Below are 21,501 nucleotides of genomic sequence, written 5' to 3'. Positions count from 1 at the left end.
ATTATGGTCCCAGTCCGCAACTGGTCACAACAGCAGTTAATATGTATATTTTCATCCATATGTTTGTTTGCTAATAGGTTAAAGTGTTATTAGTGAGATTTTAGTTTTTGAAATGTTTGTTGTGGTCGCGGAGATCCGCCATTTTGAATAAGGGGCCCGCGCTGAATGATGGAAAATGTAGTAATTTTCTTTTTTCTACTTTTTTCTCTTCCTTTTTCTGTGATTTTTCTCCCCATCCCAATTTACCTCTTGTGCCAATTCTCCCTCCCGTCCTGATCGTTGCTCGCATATGCCCCCCACTGGCCAGTTGTAGGGAGCATGTGGAGGCAGCCTGTCACAGCTTTTCACCTGCCAGCGCGGACTCTCATTTGGCGAGGAGTAATGTGTAGGAGGCTCACACTGCCCCCGCCATTTTCCTGACTTTGCTGTGCAGGCGCACCAACCGACCTGTAGGAGTCGCTGTTCTCAACGACCAGACTACCACCCTTCGACTTTCCACGGCCGGCCCAGGCCGGAGGCAATGCCGACAGCCAGATTCGAACCCGGTGTCTCTTGCGTTGGTGACGAGCGCAATGTCCGCTGCGCCACCCAGCCGCGCCAAATGTAGTCATTTTGAGAAGAGGACATGCAGAGCTTTCAATGAGCGTTGGAATTTTTCAAAACGACACTTCCCAAAGGCCTCTAGATTTCTTCAAACAAATTACTTCTTGCTTATTGTTTTGAATTTTTCTTATTACTCAGGATTATATACCACAAAACTGAATCTTATTGGCATATATTGGAGCGCAGTTAGTTTGTCCATAGATGTCCCTAGATACCAGGAACATGCAAATGGACCTTGTAGAAGTGGAGCAATCTTCCATTTACTTAGGTATGTATTTTAGGCGGATTTTCAGAAAAAAGTTTAAGAGATTAAGGGAGAAAAAAGCTAACTGTGGCTTTAAATACCTTCTCTATGTCATCCTCGTCCACATCCAGTAGAGACCCGTCACTCTCCAGTCGGATTTTAACCTTCCCCTCTGGCAGGCTGCCTGGCTCCGTTTTCAGTAGATCGGCTGCATTACCAGGAAGAGAAGATGCACATCATATGACATCATCTTGAACAAAATTAAGAAAAAAAATGCATTTTCCAAAATGGGACAATGAAAAATGCAACCACTCCACAAATAATTCCAAATTAATCTTAAAGGGGAACTATTTTACTATTCCTAGCACTATTTGGGCAACTTTACACAATTCCTGTGAGTCTATTGAAGACATCTGTATGTTTTTTTTCAAAAAAATGCATTGGTTTATATTTCTAATCAAGTACTCAAAACCATCATTTTTCAGCCTCCGGATTTCAGGCTGTTATGGCCTGGCTCCGCCCATAAGCACTTTGAGTGACAGTCAGTCCACACAGTCTGAGAGAGAGAGAGAGAGAGAGAGAGAGAGAGAGAGAGAGAGAGAGAGAGAGAGAGAGAGAGAGAGAGAGAGAGAGAGAGAGAGAGAGAGAGAGAGAGAGTGTGTTGGAGTGTGTGTGTGTGTGTATATGTGTATATGTGTATGTGAGCGAGAGAGAGATGGGACACAGGAATGGGTTAAAACCACAGTATGAGACATTCTTCTAAAAATGCCATTCCCACCGAGCCACAGAGGCAGCCAGCGATTGCTCAAAACTTCCACATTAAAAAGAAGGGGACAAAAAGAGAGGAAGAAAAAAAGGAGAGAGAGAGAGCGAGAGAGATAGAGAGAGCGAGAGAGATAGAGAGAGAGAGAGAGAGAGAGAGAGAAAAAAAAAGAACTGTGTAAACACTCTGCGTGTCTCCCGGGAGAGGGAGCCGGGAGTGGGCTGTGGCGCAGCGTGGTGGTGGACTATGAGGCGCCGTTTGGGACAAAAGCCTACAGGACACAGCCTATCCAGTTATCCTGCGCGACCCAGTTGGTCCGTATGAGAGGGCCAGTTGGTGCGCCGATTGGGACAAAAGCCTGTCGAATACAGACGCCGAGGTCCAGTTGGTCCGCGCGCGCCGGCATGTTTTGTCGAATACAGACACCGAGGTCCAGTTGGTCCACCACCGTGGGTCTATCTCTCTCTCGCTCTCGCTCGGCTGGCAGCTAGAGGGGGGCGGGCGTTATTATGCAAATGAGGACCATCTGACGTGCCGAATACGCTAATTTTCAGATGACTCACTTGAGGGAGGGACATTATTGTGAGATGAGAATTGGAAGAATGCGCCAAATCGAGAATTAGAGACATAGATCCTATTACTATAAGTCCACATAGCTAGAAAATGACCCTAAACACTGGAAAAGGTCATTTATAAGATAGTTCCCCTTTAAGTAGGAAGAAACGCCGGTGTTGTATTGACTGCAAGCTAGCCTAGCTTAGCACAAATTAATGGTGGATACGGATCAGCTACCCTATAGCTTAAAACTCTGGGAGAGGTGTTTTTGGCCAACATTGTTTTCCGTATCTACTTCCATTGTGCTAAGCTAGGCTAGCTTGCAGCCGGATAGCTTTCTACTAGGGGTGTAACATTACATGTATCCATACCGAACCGGTTCAATATGCGCTGTGTACCGAACGAATGCAATGGTATGTTAACCACTAACGGAATGCAGATGCAGAACTTTATTTTGCATGTAGAATTTAATAGTCTTCTTTTTTTGCTTCACATGAAGTTGAATCTACTCTAGAAGTAGGGATGGGTACCGAAATCGGTACTTTTAAGGTACCGAACCAAAACACATCGGTACTACCGAGTATCGATTCAAGTGAGATACCAAAAAAAATTATAAAAAAAAATTTAAATTTAAAAACTATTTTTCTTATTTTTTTTCCCTTTTTTATTTTCATGTCAACGTTCACACGCACAATATATGCTTACCTAGGATTTTACTTGATTCAACAACAAAGCAGTCGGAGCAATGGCAAGCCGAAAACGGTTGAAATTGTAGTTATTTGAAGTTTTGATATTTTTTTTGACTGCGGTAGGTAAATAAAAAAAATGTTGACTAAAGTACCGAAAAAAGGTACTGTTGGGTACCGGTATCGATTCACAGGTACCGGTACCGTATCGGTTCAAATGTGAAAGGTACCCATCCCTATCTAGAAGTGAAACTGAAACTTCAAAAGCATACACCGGTGGGGGCGGGGGCGCGTGTAGCTTTATGCCAAGCAAGCAGTGCAAAAATTTACCGTAGTGGCATGCAGTAATGCGCCTTTCATTTTCCGCCGCCCAGCGCCCAGGTCGCGCGGAAATAGGCTGTCTATTGCCATTCTCTTTGACAAACTCTAACCTTAACCAGCTCCTTAACAACGCCTAAACTTAACCGTTCTAACCTTAACCAACTCCGAAACAATGCCTAACCTTAACCTTAACCTTAACCATGCCTAACCTTAACCATAGAAATTATATTGCCATTCTCTTTGACAAACTCTAACCTTAACCAGCTCCTTAACAGCGCCTAAACTTAACCGTTCTAACCTTAACCAACTCCGAAACAATGCCTAACCTTAACCTTAACCATGCCTAACCTTAACCGGCGAAAGAATACACGTTAAAAAAAAATCACGTTAAAAAATATTTTCGATGGGATTCGAACTCGCCAGCAAACAAGCCATAGGATCCACAGCCATGTGTCCTTGCCAATTGAGCTATTGCTAGATACTGAATAAGGGGCGGTGACTTATATATATTGAGCTCCGCTCTCATGCGCATGCGCGGGCACCTCGCGCGAGCACGCCGGCGCACGCACGCACCTGAGCGAGCACGCCGCCGCCGGTGCACGCACGGTAGCATTTGTCTGAAAAGAAGGGCGCTTTACCGCACTAGCGTGCGGTGACGAATGCGGAAGCATTTTTGCACTGCTTGCTTGGCATTAACGTACAGGCGGCGGGGGCGGGGGCGGTAGGCAATTAATTTACTCAGTGGATGCCTGAACACAGAATGGCAAGCCTAGGTGGAACTAAGTATAACTTAATAAAAGAGAATATTTAACAATAATAATTATGAATATATAATAAATTAATTATAAATATTTGTTCCTGTTGTACCGAACTCGTACCGAATCGTGACCCTAAAACCGAGGTACGTACCGAACCGTAGCTTACTGGCTTCTGTGTACCGTTACACCCCTACTTTCTACTGAATGGTAAATGCCTTTCCCATAACATGGATGTGTTCTTTTAAACTGAAATAACTTTGACAGAGATATAAAGTAACAGACATCTTCACTCACCCAGTGAGAATCCATCCTTGTGGACGAGCCATACTTTCTCAGTGCTGTACCAGGTCTTCTCCGCAGCAATCTGCTCCTCCGTCTTCACCTGGAACATAGCAGTGTATAGACAGTGAACAACTAAAAAAATATATTATTAACCATACCAGCCAAATGCTCAAACATTTGGATTGTGACTGGTGCAGTAACACCATCAATTCTACTAACCACAGGTTGTAACGGCCCCCCCGGTCCTGCTCCACAACGCCCATTTGTCCATGGACATTTTCCCCCCGGTACTGCGTCACAACCCTCATCTGTCCATGGACATATCCCTTACCTGAACTATGGCTCTCAACCACCAGGTGGCCTAGTTCAGTGTATTCATCTTTGTTATCTTTTACTTATTAATGTCCTGTCTGTCATCACTAATCTGTTGTGTGTTCATCTGTTGTCGGTGCTGTGCACCGTTGTCTAATTTAGTTTTGTCTCCCTTGTGTTGTATCTATGTGCGTTTGGTCTGGTCATGTTTTGTATATGTACCTTGTGTTGTTTTCTGTTTAGTCATCTCCCCAGCTGTGTGTCATTCACTAATCATCCTCTTGTCTCTAATTAGTCCCTGTATTTAAGTGTGGTTGGCCCAGCAGTCCTTTGCTGGGTCATTACTTTTGTTTGCCATCACCGTCATGAGTACTCTGTGTAGTTGTGTTTATTTCGTTTTGAGACCACGTCTCTCTTTTCTTTTCTAGTTTCTAAGTGTTCCTTTTTATATTATGCTCCGTGTTTCCCAATTAAAGTGCACGTTATTTTGAAAGAGCCAACCACGCATTCCGCCTCCTGTCAATTCTCTCCACGTGTATCTGCTGCAATTGGGTTCCACACACCACCATGCCAACCAAACGTTCCAATCGTAACAGAATGACCCAGCCATTTTGGAACCCAGCAGAGAAGAATGGAGACGGGGCGAGCTACGCGCTCTGCATTTTTGGTGCTATGGTCGTGGGTGCCGACCGGGCAGCCGCTCGGGGTCTGGCACCATGGGACGGAGTGGCCGGCCCAGCGGCGCCGATGACAATGGGTGCCATCGCCGCTGCCGCACCTTTCCCGGACCCTTGGGAGGGAAGCCGCCTGGTCCGCAGGGGAACGTCCGGGAAGGGGGGCGGATCCCGGCGCCGCAGCCCCAGGGGGAGACGGGGTTCCCGGGACAGCAGGTCCCCCTCGCCGCCCTGGTTGGGGTCTCCTCCTCCCTGGGAGGTTCCGGGAGACGAGCCCTCACCATGCGATGCCTGGAGAGCGACGCCGGGACCTACTGCCGGAGGGACCCCAGTCGGGGGTCCTGCACCGGGTCCTGTGCCGGGTCCTGCCGCCAAGGAGCCTCCGGCCCGGGGTTCGGCGACGGGTCTCGCTGGCTAAGAGCCTCCAGACCGCGGTCCTGCGCCGGGTCCTGCCGCCGTGGAGCCTCCTGTTCGGGGTTCGGCGACAGGTCTCGCCACCGGGGAGATCCCAGCCCCAGATCCTACTCCTGGCCCATCGTCTTCACCCTCCCTCCCCCCCCTGCTCCAGCCTCCCTCATCTCTCTCGTCGACCCCCCCCCCCCCCCCCCCGGCCCAATTCCCATTGGTCCTGTTCCCCGAACCCCCTTTCCCCAGCCTCTCCCCGCCGGTGCTGCATCCCTCCCTCCCACCCTTCCCGGGTGGCCTGCTTGGCCGACTGGGAGTCGTCCATCGAGGGGGGGAGGTACTGTAACGGTCCCCCCGGTACTGCTCCACAACCCCCATTTGTCCATGGACATTTTCCCCCCGGTACTGCGTCACAACCCTCATCTGTCCATGGACATATCCCTTACCTGAACTACGGCTCTCAACAACCAGGTGGCCTAGTTCAGTGTATTCATCTTTGTTATCTTTTACTTATTAATGTCCTGTCTGTCATCACTAATCTGTTGTGTGTTCATCTGTTGTCAGTGCTGTGCACCGTTGTCTAATATAGTTTTGTCTCCCTTGTGTTGTATCTATGTGCGTTTGGTCTGGTCATGTTTTGTATATGTACCTTGTGTTGTTTTCTGTTTAGTCATCTCCCCAGCTGTGTGTCATTCACTAATCATCCTCTTGTCTCTAATTAGTCCCTGTATTTAAGTGTGGTTGGCCCAGCAGTCCTTTGCTGGGTCATTACTTTTGTTTGCTGTCACCGTCGTGAGTACTCTGTGTAGTTGTGTTTATTTCGTTTTGAGACCACAGTCTCTCTTTTCTTTTCTAGTTTCTAAGTGTTCCTTTTTATATTATGCTCCGTGTTTCACAATTAAAGTGCACGTTATTTTGAAAGAGCCAACCACGCATTCCGCCTCCTGTCAATTATCTCCACGTGCATCTGCTGCCATTGGGTTCCACACACCACCATGCCAACCAAACGTTACAATCGTAACACAGGTAGGAAACCTATCACTGCTGTCAGGGTCAACCTTTCATGAATTAGGAACATGTTCAGATCGATACCTGTGTTTTTTTAAGATATACATTGGGATAAATGCTCACAAATTAGAGAATCATTCATTTTCAATGCATGAAAATCGCCAGAATTTGAGATATACAAGGACACAAGGTTTTCACTGACAGCAGCAAATATTATGTTCCATCAGTCTTCTGTATTCGTCTAACAACTGCTTTGACTGAAAACAAATTGTCCAGTGACACTGAACCCATACACTGCTGTGGCCACTTGAAGGAAAAAATGTCATGCCCCGGCCCCCGAGTGACATGACCAACAACAAAACAACAACAACAACAACAACAACAACAACAACAACAACAACAACAACAACAACAACAGAGGCACAGCAGTCAGCATTCTGGAAACTAAAGAAACTATATTCACTATCTCCACATTCACTAGAAATTTATTTGTAAGTTAGTTGTATTAAAATAATCAACAACAAAAACACCAAGGACAAACATAGAAGTGTTACAAACCTTCCACTGAGATGGCTTTGATATGGCTTACAATACCAACTTGGTGTAATAATCCTGTAATAAACAGTGTAACAGCCGCCTAATACAGGGACAATATCCATAAATTTGGCACCTAATCATTCCCAGGATCTGAGAGTTTCTGTGTTGTGTCGGTTACATTGATCACGATTCGTCACAGAGACAGGAGGACAGGCTGTGTACCACTTTAGAAACAGCATTTCTAGAAATAAAGAAAAAGTTCTGGGTGCTATAACATTCAGCCACTAGATGTCGCACTAGAGCACCAGCATGTAATTTATCTAATCAGGTGCATTCCACGTGGGGAAATGGTAAATAGGGAGGGGATTTATGCACACAACATGTAAAGAACTACATTCATTTTGGACCTACCAATTTTCTTTTTTATAAAATTCAATAAAATGAATAAGAAATGTTGGGGACATTTTTTAATGATCGGTCTACATAAAAATTATCTATAGCACATTTAAAGACTACATTTATTTCAATATCATTGTGTGATCAGTAACTTAACATCAAAATGTTTGATTGATTTAAAAGAGAAACATTTGGCTTCACTATTTTCTTTTTAAATTAATATTATTTTCAAGGTAATACAACATGTCAGAGAAGTCTACTAACCCAAGCAGACACTCAATCACTGACTGTACCCAAATGTGCCACTAGATGTCAGTCTTAGTATAAAGACAACCCTAACCAAATGGCATTATACACATTGATTACAAGTTTTATTTGTCTATTTTTGTCTTTCTATCAATATCAGTCACATGTAGTTGTGAGACTGACTTTCATAAAAAGCAAAATAAATATGTTTAGGCACTTGAATCTAGTAGTACTGAATTTATGTAGGGGCTGGATTCATGCAGTGGCGCCCCTCATCTTGTAGTATGACATCATGGATGTTTGTATGCTTCAGCGATGACATCGATGTCAACAAGTGTCTTTTAGCCACGCCCCGGCAAAGGCTACGCTTCCCATTTGCTCCCTCTGGCCGAGAGCCCTTCAGAGCTTAATGAGTGGTCCCCCTGGGCCCTGAGCAGACGGACAACTGGAAATTAAAGACATTCACAACACGCTACTGTAGATTATAATAGCTCCCTTAGGGGTCCTCGAGAGGGTTCCAAGGGGTCCCCACTTAAATAAATAACAGAGGACCCACACTCTCCATAGTTATCTCCCAGCATACAGTACAGACACCTCTCTACACTAAATTATATTTAATAACAAAAGCCTTCAGACCTCAAATGGAGGGTCCATAGTCTGATATGCATCTGTCTGGGGATCCCGGACTTGGAAGAAAGTTTGCGTATAGGTAGCAGATAAGCTTGATCTCTATATGATTCCTATCGACAATACAGAGGGATACAGTGATGCCTTTTCTCCCTGGCCTTTGATCAACTATGTTTACTGTTACTTGTTTATTAGTGTACTATACGTATTTACTGTAATTGTAGTGTATTTTATTTGTTACTGTACTGTACACATTTTTTATTGTGTTCTACCTGTAAAGCACTTTGGGTGGCTTTTAGTCATTCTAAACGTGCTATATAAATAAAGCTGACTTGACTTGACTTGGAAATACATTTAAAACAATTAAAATCAGTAAATTAAAGTATATCGTGCGGTGAGACATCACGCAGTTAGGAGGTATGTCACACGAGACATGACCAAAGTTACAATCAGGCATATCCACGGTCAGACCTTAGGTTGAGAGACAGCTGTGTGTGCTGCCTGTAGGACGGCCACTGGGTCCTGGACAGAGCTCGGCTAGAGGAGGGTAAGGAGAGGAAGTTGATCTAGAAGTCAACCGTTAACTTAACCCTTTCACTGCCGCACTACCAAACTATTAACCCTTTCACTGCGACAATACAGATGGTTAACCCTCTCACTGCCACGCGACAGCAGGTTAACCGTCTGTAGTGTGATAGTAAAGAGTTAACCTTCTGTAGTGTGGTAGTGAAAGGGTTAACAGTGACTTGTTTCAATGAAGTAAATGCAAACAATCCAACAGCCTAGAGCTAGAAATATGAAATGCTCACTGCAAACAGGGCTTTCCGGTTTCAACATGCAAATAATACAAACATACTGTATAAAAGGAAGTGTGGCAAACTCAACGAGACCGGACGGAGAGTCCCTGTTAATCACGATGACTTTACTAATCTATGGTAGTAAGACCGGCGGTTTCTGTAGGGGATGTTAGGTTGTATCTGCAGCCTCTCTGTGTGAACCCAAGAAGTCACTGAGGGTAGCAGTAGTGGGTTGGTGACATGCAGAGTCGTTTACATGCTGGTAATTAGGGATGCCCCGATCGATCGGTATCGACCGATCTTCACTAAAATAGCTGGATCGGGTATCGGTAAAAAAAAAAAATTAAAAAAAATGTATAATAATTATAAGAAATAAAATAAGAAATAACAATTCAGTACATTTATATCTATCTATCTATCTATTTGTATCTATTTGTTACATTTAGTTCCACTAAGTTAGGAAAGTAATATTTTAAGTCAAGCCTGATGTTGCCTTGCACAAAATAATGATCCCAGTCTCTTCCACACAGTGAGGCATACAGTTTATTAATTGAACAATGGGTATTTACATTACATTTACATTTAGTCATTTAGCGACTCTCTTATCCAAAGCGACTTACAAGTTCTGTACGACAAGTCATCAGGAAGGGCACAACTCTATCAGCTGAGTAACAATGTTGGTTACAATGTTGGTGCTACAGTGTAGGTTAGTAGTATATATTAGGACAAGTGCATGACAGTAAGGTTAGTTAGGGTTAGATTATGATTTTTTTTTTTATCTATAACAAAACCAAAAACTATCGGTATCGGCAGTGTATCGGCCGATATTGCTCATAGAAGATCGGTGATCGGTATCGGTGGCAAAAAACGTGATCGGGGCATCCATACTGGTAATACTTCAAAACACAGTGTGTTAGCGCGGTACAGATGGGTCAACTGAAGACAACAAGCTCTCAGGACGCGTGGTCAGCCTGGGGACAGGCACGGCTAGGGCCACGCAGTACATGAAAGGAGGTGGAGCTATGAGAGGGCTGTCGGCAAAGAGGACAGCAACGAGGCCCAGATGCAGTGAACCACAGAGGCAGAAGGAGATATAGAGGACAGGACAGAAGAGATGGCACCAGAGGACAGCCAAGAGGAAGTATAGTAAATTTCAGCATATTTGACTTTGAGGATATAAACCACCCAGATATAGCTTGATAATCAAACAATCCTAAGGGCTTTGCTGGAGCCATTTGCATTTGTCATCTATTTGTTTTCTTTATTTGTGTATTTATTGGTATTGGTACACTTGTATTTGGTACACTTGTGTTGGTACACTTGTGTAGCAGTACCTATATTACACACTGGGTGGCAGGTGTGAGATTTTGTATTGTATTGTAGGAAGTCAGGCACAGGTAATCAGGTGTTGCATGCCGGTAGATGCAAACCATGTTTTGACCATGTCACGCACCATATCGGTCATCTAGCGTGGTCACAGGTAGATAGATACTATAGTATCACGCACCATACCTGTCATCTAGCGTGGTCACAGGTAGATAGATACTATAGTATCACGCACCATACCTGTCATCTAGCGTGGTCACAGGTAGATAGATACTATAGTATCACGCACCATACCTGTCATCTAGCGTGGTCACAGGTAGATAGATACTATAGTATCACGCACCATACCTGTCATCTAGCGTGGTCACAGGTAGATACTATAGTATCACGCTCCATACCTGTCATCTAGCGTGGTCGCAGGTAGATAGATACTATAGTATCACGCACCATACCCGTCATCTAGCGTGGTCACAGGTAGATACTACTATTAGGGATGGGTACCGAATTCTGTACTTTTGAGGTACCGAACCGAAACACGTCGGTACTACCGAGTATCGAATCAAGTGAGAAACCAAAAAAAAAAAAAAAAAAAAAAAACTTTTTTCTTTTCATGTCAACGTTCACACGCACAATATATGCTTACCTAGGATTTGACTTGATTCAACAACAAAGCAGTCGGAGCAATGACAAGCCGAAAACTGTCGAAATTGTAGTTATTTGAAGTTTGGATTTTTTTTTTACGACTGAGGTAGGTAAATTAAATTTCTTGAGACTAAAGTACCGAAAAAAGGTACCGTTGGGTACCGGTATCGATTCACAGGTACCGGTATCGGTTCAAATGTGAAAGGTACCCATCCCTAACTACTATAGTATCACGCACCATACCTGTCATCTAGCGTGGTCACAGGTAGATACTACTATAGTATCACGCACCATACCTGTCATCTAGCGTGGTCACAGGTAGATACTACTATAGTATCACACACCATACCTGTCATCTAGCGTGGTCCCAGGTAGATACTACTATAGTATCACACATATTGTTTGATGGGATTTGTGAATGGTATCATGGATTGATTACCTAGAAAACACAGTGTAAATATGTGGTGAGCAATAAATATATATAGTAAATCAAAGCCTGGACAGTTGTTTGCTACGGTGACAAGCTATGCGCCAATTAGTCCATCGACCGACATAGCAGTACCTCAGTGGCTAGTTTAGTTTTGGTTCGGAAAGCCACTACAGGCTAAATTAATCTATGTTAGATGCTCCTGATAATCAAGAAAAGGTCTGAGGGTCAAACACATGAGTCACAAGAGTTCATGCTATCGTGTCTTTTTCAATACGTTAGCAATCCAATTCAAGAGTTTATGAACCCGACGTTTGAGAACTAAAAGAAAGCTCACCGAACCATCCACACAAAATAATGTTCTAGTATATCATCACCTACTCGTCAACACTCGAGACACGTGTCCAACTCATATGACCCAATAGAGCGCGAGGAGGCTTCCATGAAAAGTGTTTCATGCTTGACGAAGACGACTGCTGAAAGGCTTCACAATGACTCAGGCTATAACTCTTGTGACTTGGACTCATGCGGTCTCAAACGGTGGAAAAACAGCATGGACATGTTATGGTTCAAATGACAGAGCATGTCCAAAACTCCAGGGTGTCAGCCTGTAATTGGAACCCTGTTAGTCGTGTTCAAAATGCATTTAAAACCCACACTTAGCCTAAAATGGGACATTTCTGGGCAACTTTCCCTCTTTTGCTGGGGAACGGGACATTAAGGTTTAGCCAAGGTCATGCCACAACAAACCAAACCAAACCAAACAAGCTGAAGTAAAAGGAAGTTACAGTGTTGCTATCGGGGTTGAGGATCCTCTTCAGACGGTTATGATCCTCCTCTTTGGGAGTCAACTTGGAAACCTACGGTTGGACAGCAAGACAGCAGGGGCCAGGTGCAAATGAGTGACCAAGAATTTACAGTATCATGTTGAACAGAACAGACCTGTTGTTCAGAAGTGACAACTAGCTTTGTTCACTGTAGACAATGTTGAGGTCACATGTACGTATATCCTTATATTTCTCTATATGTAACAAATGTCTTCCATGAAATAAATGCTTGAATATGAGCATGAATATGAAGATAAACAAACACACACACACACTATTATCTGCACAGTGTCTGCAGACTTGTAGACACACCTGTTCATTTGAAGTAGACTGACCCTCGGTCTGTGCGACCCCAGAGGCGGGCTTAGCGGTGGGGGCCGCAGAAGGACCAGAGGCATCCTTTACCTTTACGCACACACACACATTACAGTTGAGTCATCAAATCAATATGAAGATCATACTTAAAGGAGCACTTCACCAATTTCCATATGGATGTCCAATCAGTGTTGATGGTAAGTCTATTGAAGAAATATATTCCTCAGTGTGCTATATTCATATTTTAATTATATAATCCAAGCTGAACTGGGTTGTAGTTCTTCCAGCGCCCGGCAGGTCAAATGGCACGCCGGGTGCCCGGAAGAACAACAGATTTTGCAACTGCACCCCCAGAGAAACAGAGAAGAACATTAGCAACTGCAGGTGTTTTTCCCTACTTTGGATAGAAAGAGATAAGGTTGAAAATCGGCAAACTGGTCCTTTAAACTGCACAAAATCTCACCGGTCAAACACATGATGGGCTAAATAATGTAGGCTAGCTGTTACAGCCAATGTGTTCTCTTCATGCATCGTCCGATTGAATGTGCAGAACTGTGTCAACGTGTAGCAAGCCGTTTCTGAAAAAAGTGCTCAGTAAACCTACCCTGGTTAAATATAGGGTAAATAAAAAATAAAAATAAATAAAAATAAAAAAAACATCCAGACTGTTAGTAACTAATCTGAGCACTAGCTTTTGTGGTATACTGGAAGTCATAAAGACAGCCACAGTGATCCATAAATATGTGAAGAAGTGTCTTTTAGGGCAAGCATTATTGAGAAGATCTCGTTCAGACGTGCAGGAATCACTGGGTTAATATTGGTTAATTAATATTGTTGTGGCCAACAACGTGGATTAGTCCCAGACAGGCACTCACTCTGTACCTCCTTTTTCTTCACCATGATTGGACGAGCCATAGGGATAAACCCCAGGGGTGGGGCCAGGGGGTCCGTTTTCGGGACGGGGATAAAACCCGGAGGCCTCGCCAGAGGATTCGGTTTTGGGGCCGGAATGAAGCCCTTGGGAGGGGCCAGGGGGTCCACTTTTGGGGCAGGGGAGAACAGAATCCGCTTGGGAGCAGGGATGAAACCAACGGGAGGAGCCAAAGGGTCGGGCTTGGGAGCGGGTATGAACCCCGTCGGAGGGGCGAGGGGGTCAGACTTTGGCGGCAGAGGGTTGGGTGGAGTGCTGGAGGACGCCGAGGTGGACGTAGCCTCTTCCGCTTTGACCTCGTCCATCTTCTCGTCTTTCTTCTCCTCCTCCTTTCCTCTCTCCTCCTCCTTTCCTCTCTCCTCCTCCTTTCCTATCTCCTCTTCCTTCTCCCCGTCTTCTTTCGGAGGCGGGTCGTCTTTGTGGTCTTGGTTGCGGGTACGAGGCCGGTGCTCCTTGGTCCTGCCTCGACCCATTAAGGTGGTCAGGCCCATGGATATGTCGTCCTTTTCCGCCGGGCCGCTAGGGGCAGCCTTGGTGATTTTGGGTACAGAGTTGGCCGCCGCAGCCGCCGCCGGTTGAGACTGTTCCTCCCTCCCGGCGGGAACCACGCCTCTCACAATCCTCCTCACGACCATGTCGCTGTTGCTGCTGCTGGGTTCTCCGGCCGGTGACGCGATCGGCGGTGGGTCACTTCCCGTCTTTGACCCGAGGCTAGTAGTTACTGGCTGAGGCTGACTACTGTTGCCGTCAGACTGGACACAAAGAGAGAAGGGCACGTAACGGACCAAATCTTTACCTATTCTTCACTGAAAAAGCCATGCACTGTACACAGTAGTCCAACAGTTAGTGAGCAGCTGTTACCAAACAGGAAGAACAGCTTTATCAGACATCCAACAGTGGAGATATCACTGGTGTTTCACGGTCTGTAATGTTATCATTTATGAAGTATTGCCATCATACACTATTCTGTTGTATTATGAAGGAGGTAAGCCCGGACTAAGGCTGAACAAAAGAGCTTTGGAATACAGACCCTTTTACTACTTGTAAACAATGGACTATGTTTTTAGGATGCACGTGCGGTTTTATCTCCAGAGATCTCCAGGGGCTCAGTTACCTTCATCTCCAGAATGTCCCTATGGTTTCTCCCCAAAAGACATGCATGTGGTTTAGAGACGGGAGCAAGATGCCTACAAGTTGAAGTTGATGGGGGGAAAAAAGGGTCTATAGCGCATTCCACATGCTAATATTTAATATGTATCTACCGTTCAGTGGCCTAACATTTGAGACATGTTTGATTGGTTTTAAAAGGAACACGCCAACATTATGGGAAATGTGCTTACCGTGGGACTCAGAACACCTACCCCATAGCTCTCATCTACCCACCTCATTGAAACGTGGGAGAAGAATGTGAGGCACGTGTGACAGGCTTAGGCTATATCCTTTGTATCTTTCATACACACACACCCTAAGGAGAAATGACACTTACATTAGGCTTGCTCTCTTCTTTAACCTACATGAGCAGCAAAAAAAGAGATTGGTCACACCTAGGCTGCAAAACAACAAAATGAAGAAGCAAACACACACATGATGTAAATAAATTAACCTGTGGTGTAATCGCATTAAAGTAAAAACAACACTTTCCTTTTTTTGGTCCCAGAATGAAAAGCGAGATTTGTAAGCCATGATGATGACGACGACGATGATGGTGATGATGATGATGATAGGATGGCCCTGAAGTCATGGGCTGAGCAGGGAAAGGTGGAATACAAGGGAAAGGGATGGATAGATAAAGAGAGAGAGAGACACACACACACTGACAGATAGACTGACAGATATAGATAGATAGATAGATAGATAGATAGATAGATAGATAGATAGATAGATAGATAGATAGATAGATAGATAGATAGATAGATAGATAGATAGATAGATAGATAGATAGATAGATAGATAGATAGATAGATAGATAGATAGATAGATAGATAGATAGATAGATAGATAGATAGATAGATAGATACAGAGAGACAGAGCAGATGAGATCAGAGCAGTTGCGGACTAGCTGTCTTCACACTAGTAGCAGCACTGAGGACAGACAGGAAGAACAGGGTGAAATGTAAACATGAACAGTGAGGAGGGATGGAATTAAATGAATGAAGACAAAGAGGAAAAACTGGAGACCTGACAACACATGGCTCACACACTCCTAGCAGGACAGGCCATGTGCAGTTTTATGATTCATTGTTACCAGAATGACGGCACATTCATCAACAGAAATATGTAGGCCAAACAAATGTTTGCTTATTTCTATATTTTACTGTATTTGTCAACCCTTTATGTCTAGTATATCAAGTATTATAACTTCATACTTGAGAGTTCACAGGCTAAACGTGTCCAGATGAGGACCAGTGCTACTCACATTTGGACCATATAGTCATCAAAAAGGAATGTACTGGAGCACACGGACACGGCACAAATCAAATCACTGAAAAAACTTTTCATATCAACATAATGACAAGCTGAAATGATAAAGGTGGCATGCTGTGAAGAGAAAACAGTTCACTTATAGGCTGTAGACACCATGCATTTTTCCGAAGGGCTACCATGCAGCTTTCACAGTGGTTCCCGTGTAGCGGTGCCACCATGTGATGCTTCGGGGCAGTGCAGCCTGTAAACATGCCTCACAGCTTCCGCTGGCAAACGCAACTCGTCAATGCAGTGTGTCAGTAACACAATCCCGCGGAAATGGGTCTAAAAAAAACAAGTCGTAAAATGCATTCTTGTAAATGTATCATAAATCAGAAGGAACTCCAGGTATCCCATTAACTAGTTACTTCCTCCGATAATTTATGAAATTCCCTGTCTGGAATACACCTCCTGAAATGCCATTAACCAGTGTAAACCATCCTTTGTGATGAGAATATCATATTGAGTGACGTTTAAAAGATACAAAGAACACGTCTTCTAATAGGTGACTCCCAGGTTACCACACTGAGACGACCAGAACCAATCCCTGACTGTTCATTACTCTCCATGACCGATCAAACAAAAATGCTCCAAAACTGTCCCAATGACAACCACACAGTGACCACACGATGCAATGCATCAATAGAAACTCAACTCGTAAGCAGAGCTGTCTGTACGCCTGTACGCAGAGCTGTCTGTACGCAGAGCTGTCTGTACGCAGAGCGGTCTGTACGCCTGTATGCAGAACTGGATGGGCACTGAGACCAATTAGGCAACATGCCCTTTAATCACACGCAACAAGAACAACACAGTCTTGTCCTGATGGCAATAAAAAACACTTGGGCAGCATGAAAATGATTAATTGACAATGGGAGCAAACACAGCTCTGCCTCTATGTAAAGTAATCTACAAGTAAACTGGTGACCACTGCGGTCCCCATCATCCACTCTCAACACCACCAGTCCTCCAGGTGTCAGGCTCCTCATTCACTTCCATTCATTTTAGGGACCAAGTCTAAATCTCATACTTCTGAAGTATAAACAAACTGCTGCTGTACAGATTTCAGTCAAACAGACTATTCTGAGTCAAAGGTACGTGTTCCTTTTGCCATTTGATTTAATTCGTTTTTTACAGATATATTACCTTTGAAAAATAAAAGCAGATCTGGTCAATTTGTCGTATGTTTGAGTGTGATTCCAAACATGCTGTGAAAATTATGTCAAACTATGTAAGGGATAATGTATAGCTACGAGGTCATTGTCACAAAATAATTGACCGACACGGAGTTTAGAATACCGAGGCGCCTCGCAGAGGTGTTTTAAACGTCAGTGAAGGTCAATTATTTTGCGACAATGATCGAGTATAGCTATACATTATCCCGCTTATTACATGGCTAACTTACTAACAATATACCCAATTCATTTTACATCGACAAGACGAGATCAAATGCAGATGCAGTTCTGTTCTGTCGCTCCCGCTGTCATCGTCACACACACTCCGCTGTCAGTGCAGCCGGCAGGTGTCTGATTGGCTGCACTGATGCAGTGTCAGTGGGCTTGATTGCGAACAGCTGTGCACAGCGGTCATTATTGTTCGGCAGAGGTAAGTAATAACGGACCTCTGACGAGCGCGATTGACCAATCACAAGCAAGCATTTCGGCGAATGTGAAAACGCCATGTAATAAAGAGAAATAGTTCCTTTACTGACAAGTTGAAAGTGGCAATATTAGCTCAAAAAATATATTGCACAGAATAATATTTCTGTGTAGTTTGTTTATACTTCTGAATTATATTTAGACATAATCCTCAAAATGAATGGAAGGGAATGAGGAGCCTGACACCTGGGAGGAATGATGGTGTTGACAACGTATGCCAGGGACAGCAATGATTGCTAGCTTACTTATAGACAGGGGTGTAAATGTACTTGAGTAATTGTACTTCGTTACAATACTTAAGTACAGTTTTTGGTCATTTGTACTTTACTCAAGTATTATTAGGTTTGTATACTTGTACTTTTACACAATTACATTTCAGAGAAAAAAAACATACTTTTTACTCCTTACATTTAAAATGCAGACCTACAAAGTGCAAATCTTGCAGGTCCAATCATTTTAATTGGTATATTTGTTTCTCTGGCCGAACTAATGTTAACGTTATTAATCCTGCAGCCGCACTTTATTTAAAGCCAATCAAATCCCGATCAATGGAAAATTAACCCGCCCATACCTATGCTGATTGGTCCTTGTGCAAGACTAGAAAGTGGGGATCTTTGATTAAACACCTGCTATCAGTAGAATAGACAGTGACAGAGTGACAAGCGACAGAAGATGGCCACAAACGATAGTACGAGTGATGAATAGGACGAAACGGAATAAAGTTAAACTTTTACTTTTTAGTACTTAAGTACATTTAAAAGTAGAAACTTTTTTACTTTTACTCAAGTGTTAGATACTCTTGACTTTTACTTGAGTACGATTTTGAGACGGTACCCATACTTTCACTTACCGGTAAGTATAATTTCTGGGTACTTTTTACACCCCTGCTTATAGATGACTTTAGACAGAGGTAAGACAGCAAAGTTCTACTAAAGTGAAATATTGCATCAGGGTCGGGATCAATTCACTATCGAAAGAGTAAAGAGAGATTTCTGATGACAGAACATCATCCGTTGTCATTCACTTCAACAGGTTGGATCATACCTTTTCATGCCAAACCATTTTCAACATTTGAATTTAAAACGCACTTCCTGAAATTCCTGAAGGTGAATCGATTTTTAAAACTCAGACACTCTTTTTGAATATCACTTGTACTTTTAAAAATCAAAAGATATGCTTCCAGATTGACTTGGCAGAACATCACATACGATAACATTTTCAAGTGCAGCCTAAGCACGTGTACGAATGGGCCCCTCTTTTTCCTCGAAGGGAAACACGCCCGGAGTCGGTGGGACGTGGCAACACGTTTCGCCATCACTGACCCAGCTTCCATCGCCCTATAAATAGGTTTGAGCAGGAAAGGAGGCCATTCTGAGACGCGAGCGGGAGCCCCAACGGAGCTCCGAGAGAGAAACATATATAGACAAGAAAAGCGCACAGCCAGACACACACACACGTGCACACAAATCCACACGCAGCCTAGTTACCTTCACTCCAGGCCTGGATAATAGAACCTCCACTCTTCAGTCTCTCACTGGAGCAGTGTAAACCAGGGCAGAGCAGCACTGGGCATGGGGTCTGCGGGGCGGGGGAGGGAGTGGCCACAGGGAACTGGACGTCACAGTAGGCACAAGTTAAAGCGGGAGGGTAACGTGATATGAGCCAAGCTGGGGAGATATATTCAGGAAACTGGGCAGGGAGACATAGGAGGGACAGCTGCCGCGATACAGAGGGACTATAAATAGAGTGGCAGCACCACAGCAATTACCCCTGGTTACCCTCCTCCTCGCCCCCTCCCGACTAGTACCCCGCTCCGCTCTCTCTCATCCCCTGCTGGGTGTCCCACCAATGTGAGGGCCTAGTGGGGAGTCAGAGAGGTGATCTCCGTTATCACGGTCTAGATACAAACAGACTGATCACGAGGGCATCGCCAGTTGGGGAAAAAAGAGCGCGACGTGAAATTATACAGCAGACACGAAAGCATACACACACAAATAAAAGACCATGTAAGAAATTGTGTTTTTTTTTTTTTGCACATGCTAGAGTGACGATGCATCACGGTGCAAACCTCGATGGGAGGCCTTTCTGTGTGGAGTTTGCCCTTATTGGTAAGCTACCTCCTTATACCATCATTATTATTAGAATGGAATTTTGGAACCTACTTAAGGTCCCCTGCGTTTGCTCTGAACAGGGTAAATCTGCATTTCATTATGATGCCTCTAGCTCATGGAATGAACTCCAACAGTCCTTAAAGCTTGAGATTATCCCCTCTGTTGCAGAGTTTAAAACATTGATCTCCAACCTTTTATTTGTTATCCTTGCTGTATGTACACTCGATGTGACTTTAAATTAGGGAAACCTCAGTTGCCTTTCGAGTTTAAATAAAGGTTTGAATTTGAAATGAAATGTAATAATCCTGCCATTGCCCTTGACCAAGGCTCTGGCATTAGAACTACAGTTGGTCCCCGGACACTGGACTATGGCTGCCTGGCCCGCTGCTCCTAAATAGTTGGGATGGGTTCAATGCATCATTACCTGGTGAATGCACTTGGTAATAAAGGGATTCCTTTCCTCCCATTACGTTCACCATTTTCAGTTGACCACAAGAGGAAGCCCACAAACCTTCTAGTATTATACTGACCTAAAGGTTGCTTTTTTTCTAACAATAGAAACTTTAAGAAGTAACCGCCAGCGAGTCACAAGATTCTAGCTTTGATATAGCAAAAATAGTGCCCCCATCAATCAGGTGTATCTGTGCAGAAACATAGACAAGGGATAATAGCATTCTCTTCTCTAGCAAGCATGTGTGTAAGGTTGCATACACACAATGGGTACTGTAGTAGTTACTGTGGAAACAAGTAAAGATTACAATTAGGGATGTCCGATATTATCGGCCTACCGATTAGGGATGTCCCGATCGCATTTTTTGGCTCCCGATCCGATCCCGATCATGTGATTTTGAGTATCTGCCGATACCGATCTTTCCCGATCCGATCTTTCACATTAGTAACCAATTTGACGCATTTTTGTCAGAAACTGGCGAAGCGAGACAAGCCCCTGTGTTGCCTCAATAGCCCCGCCTCGAGCACGGTGGCTCACATTACATTCATCCTGAGCCCCTTCATACGCTTCATACGAGAAATATTCAACGTTTCAATCTGTTTGCACATTAGTATACATTCACAGTGTTCGACTTATGTAATGATTTGCTCCATTTTGGTCTGAAACGCAGACGATAATCCTCACAAAGCGAATAACGACATAGCTCCGCGGTTAACAACAGCTGAACAGCAACAATTAAATGCCCCCACACTGCAGTGCAGACAGACTAAAACATGAATGTCATCATAATTCATGACACAAAAGCATACCGAAAACACTCATAAACCAGCAGCCAATTAATTTGAGTAAATCAGGACTCACCACTTCGCTGTTGATGAACGTCACGTCAGCAACAATAACCTCTTGCGTTGAACAACGTTAACAAAACTTCGCCAACCGGTAAATCCAAGAACAAACAAACTTTCGCCAACCGGCTAAATCAAAGAACAAATAACAAATGAATCACTTCGGTCTGCTGTTCATTTGCGGGCACTGTGGATGAAAATAATTGCATCATCCACCGTTGATGGCTTCAGCGCCGTTCCCCTCTCCTTGAGCGTTCTCCCTGCGGTCAAAATGCTTCGAAAATGCTGCTTTCC

General features: G+C 44.0%; 2 protein-coding genes across 2 annotated transcripts in view; both read right to left on the bottom strand.

The window, feature by feature from the left end:
* Positions 1–21,501, bottom strand: part of LOC311233020 (unconventional myosin-XVIIIa-like) — a gene marked incomplete at both ends in the record, with an annotated part of 212,117 nt that overhangs the window by 134,512 nt on the left and 56,104 nt on the right. The window contains 2 exons of the mRNA XM_084319874.1: positions 949–1,055; positions 4,225–4,312. Of these exons, the coding sequence (XP_084176000.1) occupies positions 949–1,055; positions 4,225–4,312 (195 nt within the window). The remainder of the gene's footprint in view (positions 1–948; positions 1,056–4,224; positions 4,313–21,501) is intronic.
* LOC311232895 (uncharacterized protein) overlaps positions 11,819–21,501 on the bottom strand; it is a gene marked incomplete at both ends in the record, with an annotated part of 54,705 nt that continues 45,022 nt past the window's right edge. The window contains 4 exons of the mRNA XM_084319730.1: positions 11,819–11,830; positions 12,398–12,469; positions 12,749–12,841; positions 13,634–14,434. Of these exons, the coding sequence (XP_084175856.1) occupies positions 11,819–11,830; positions 12,398–12,469; positions 12,749–12,841; positions 13,634–14,434 (978 nt within the window). The remainder of the gene's footprint in view (positions 11,831–12,397; positions 12,470–12,748; positions 12,842–13,633; positions 14,435–21,501) is intronic.

This window comes from Notolepis coatsorum, assembly GCF_963971535.1.
Source record: "Notolepis coatsorum genome assembly, chromosome: 8".
In the NCBI taxonomy this organism is placed as follows: domain Eukaryota; kingdom Metazoa; phylum Chordata; class Actinopteri; order Aulopiformes; family Paralepididae; genus Notolepis; species Notolepis coatsorum.
The sequence above is the reverse complement of the archived record's forward strand: the minus strand, read 5'-3'. Positions and strand labels throughout refer to the sequence as shown.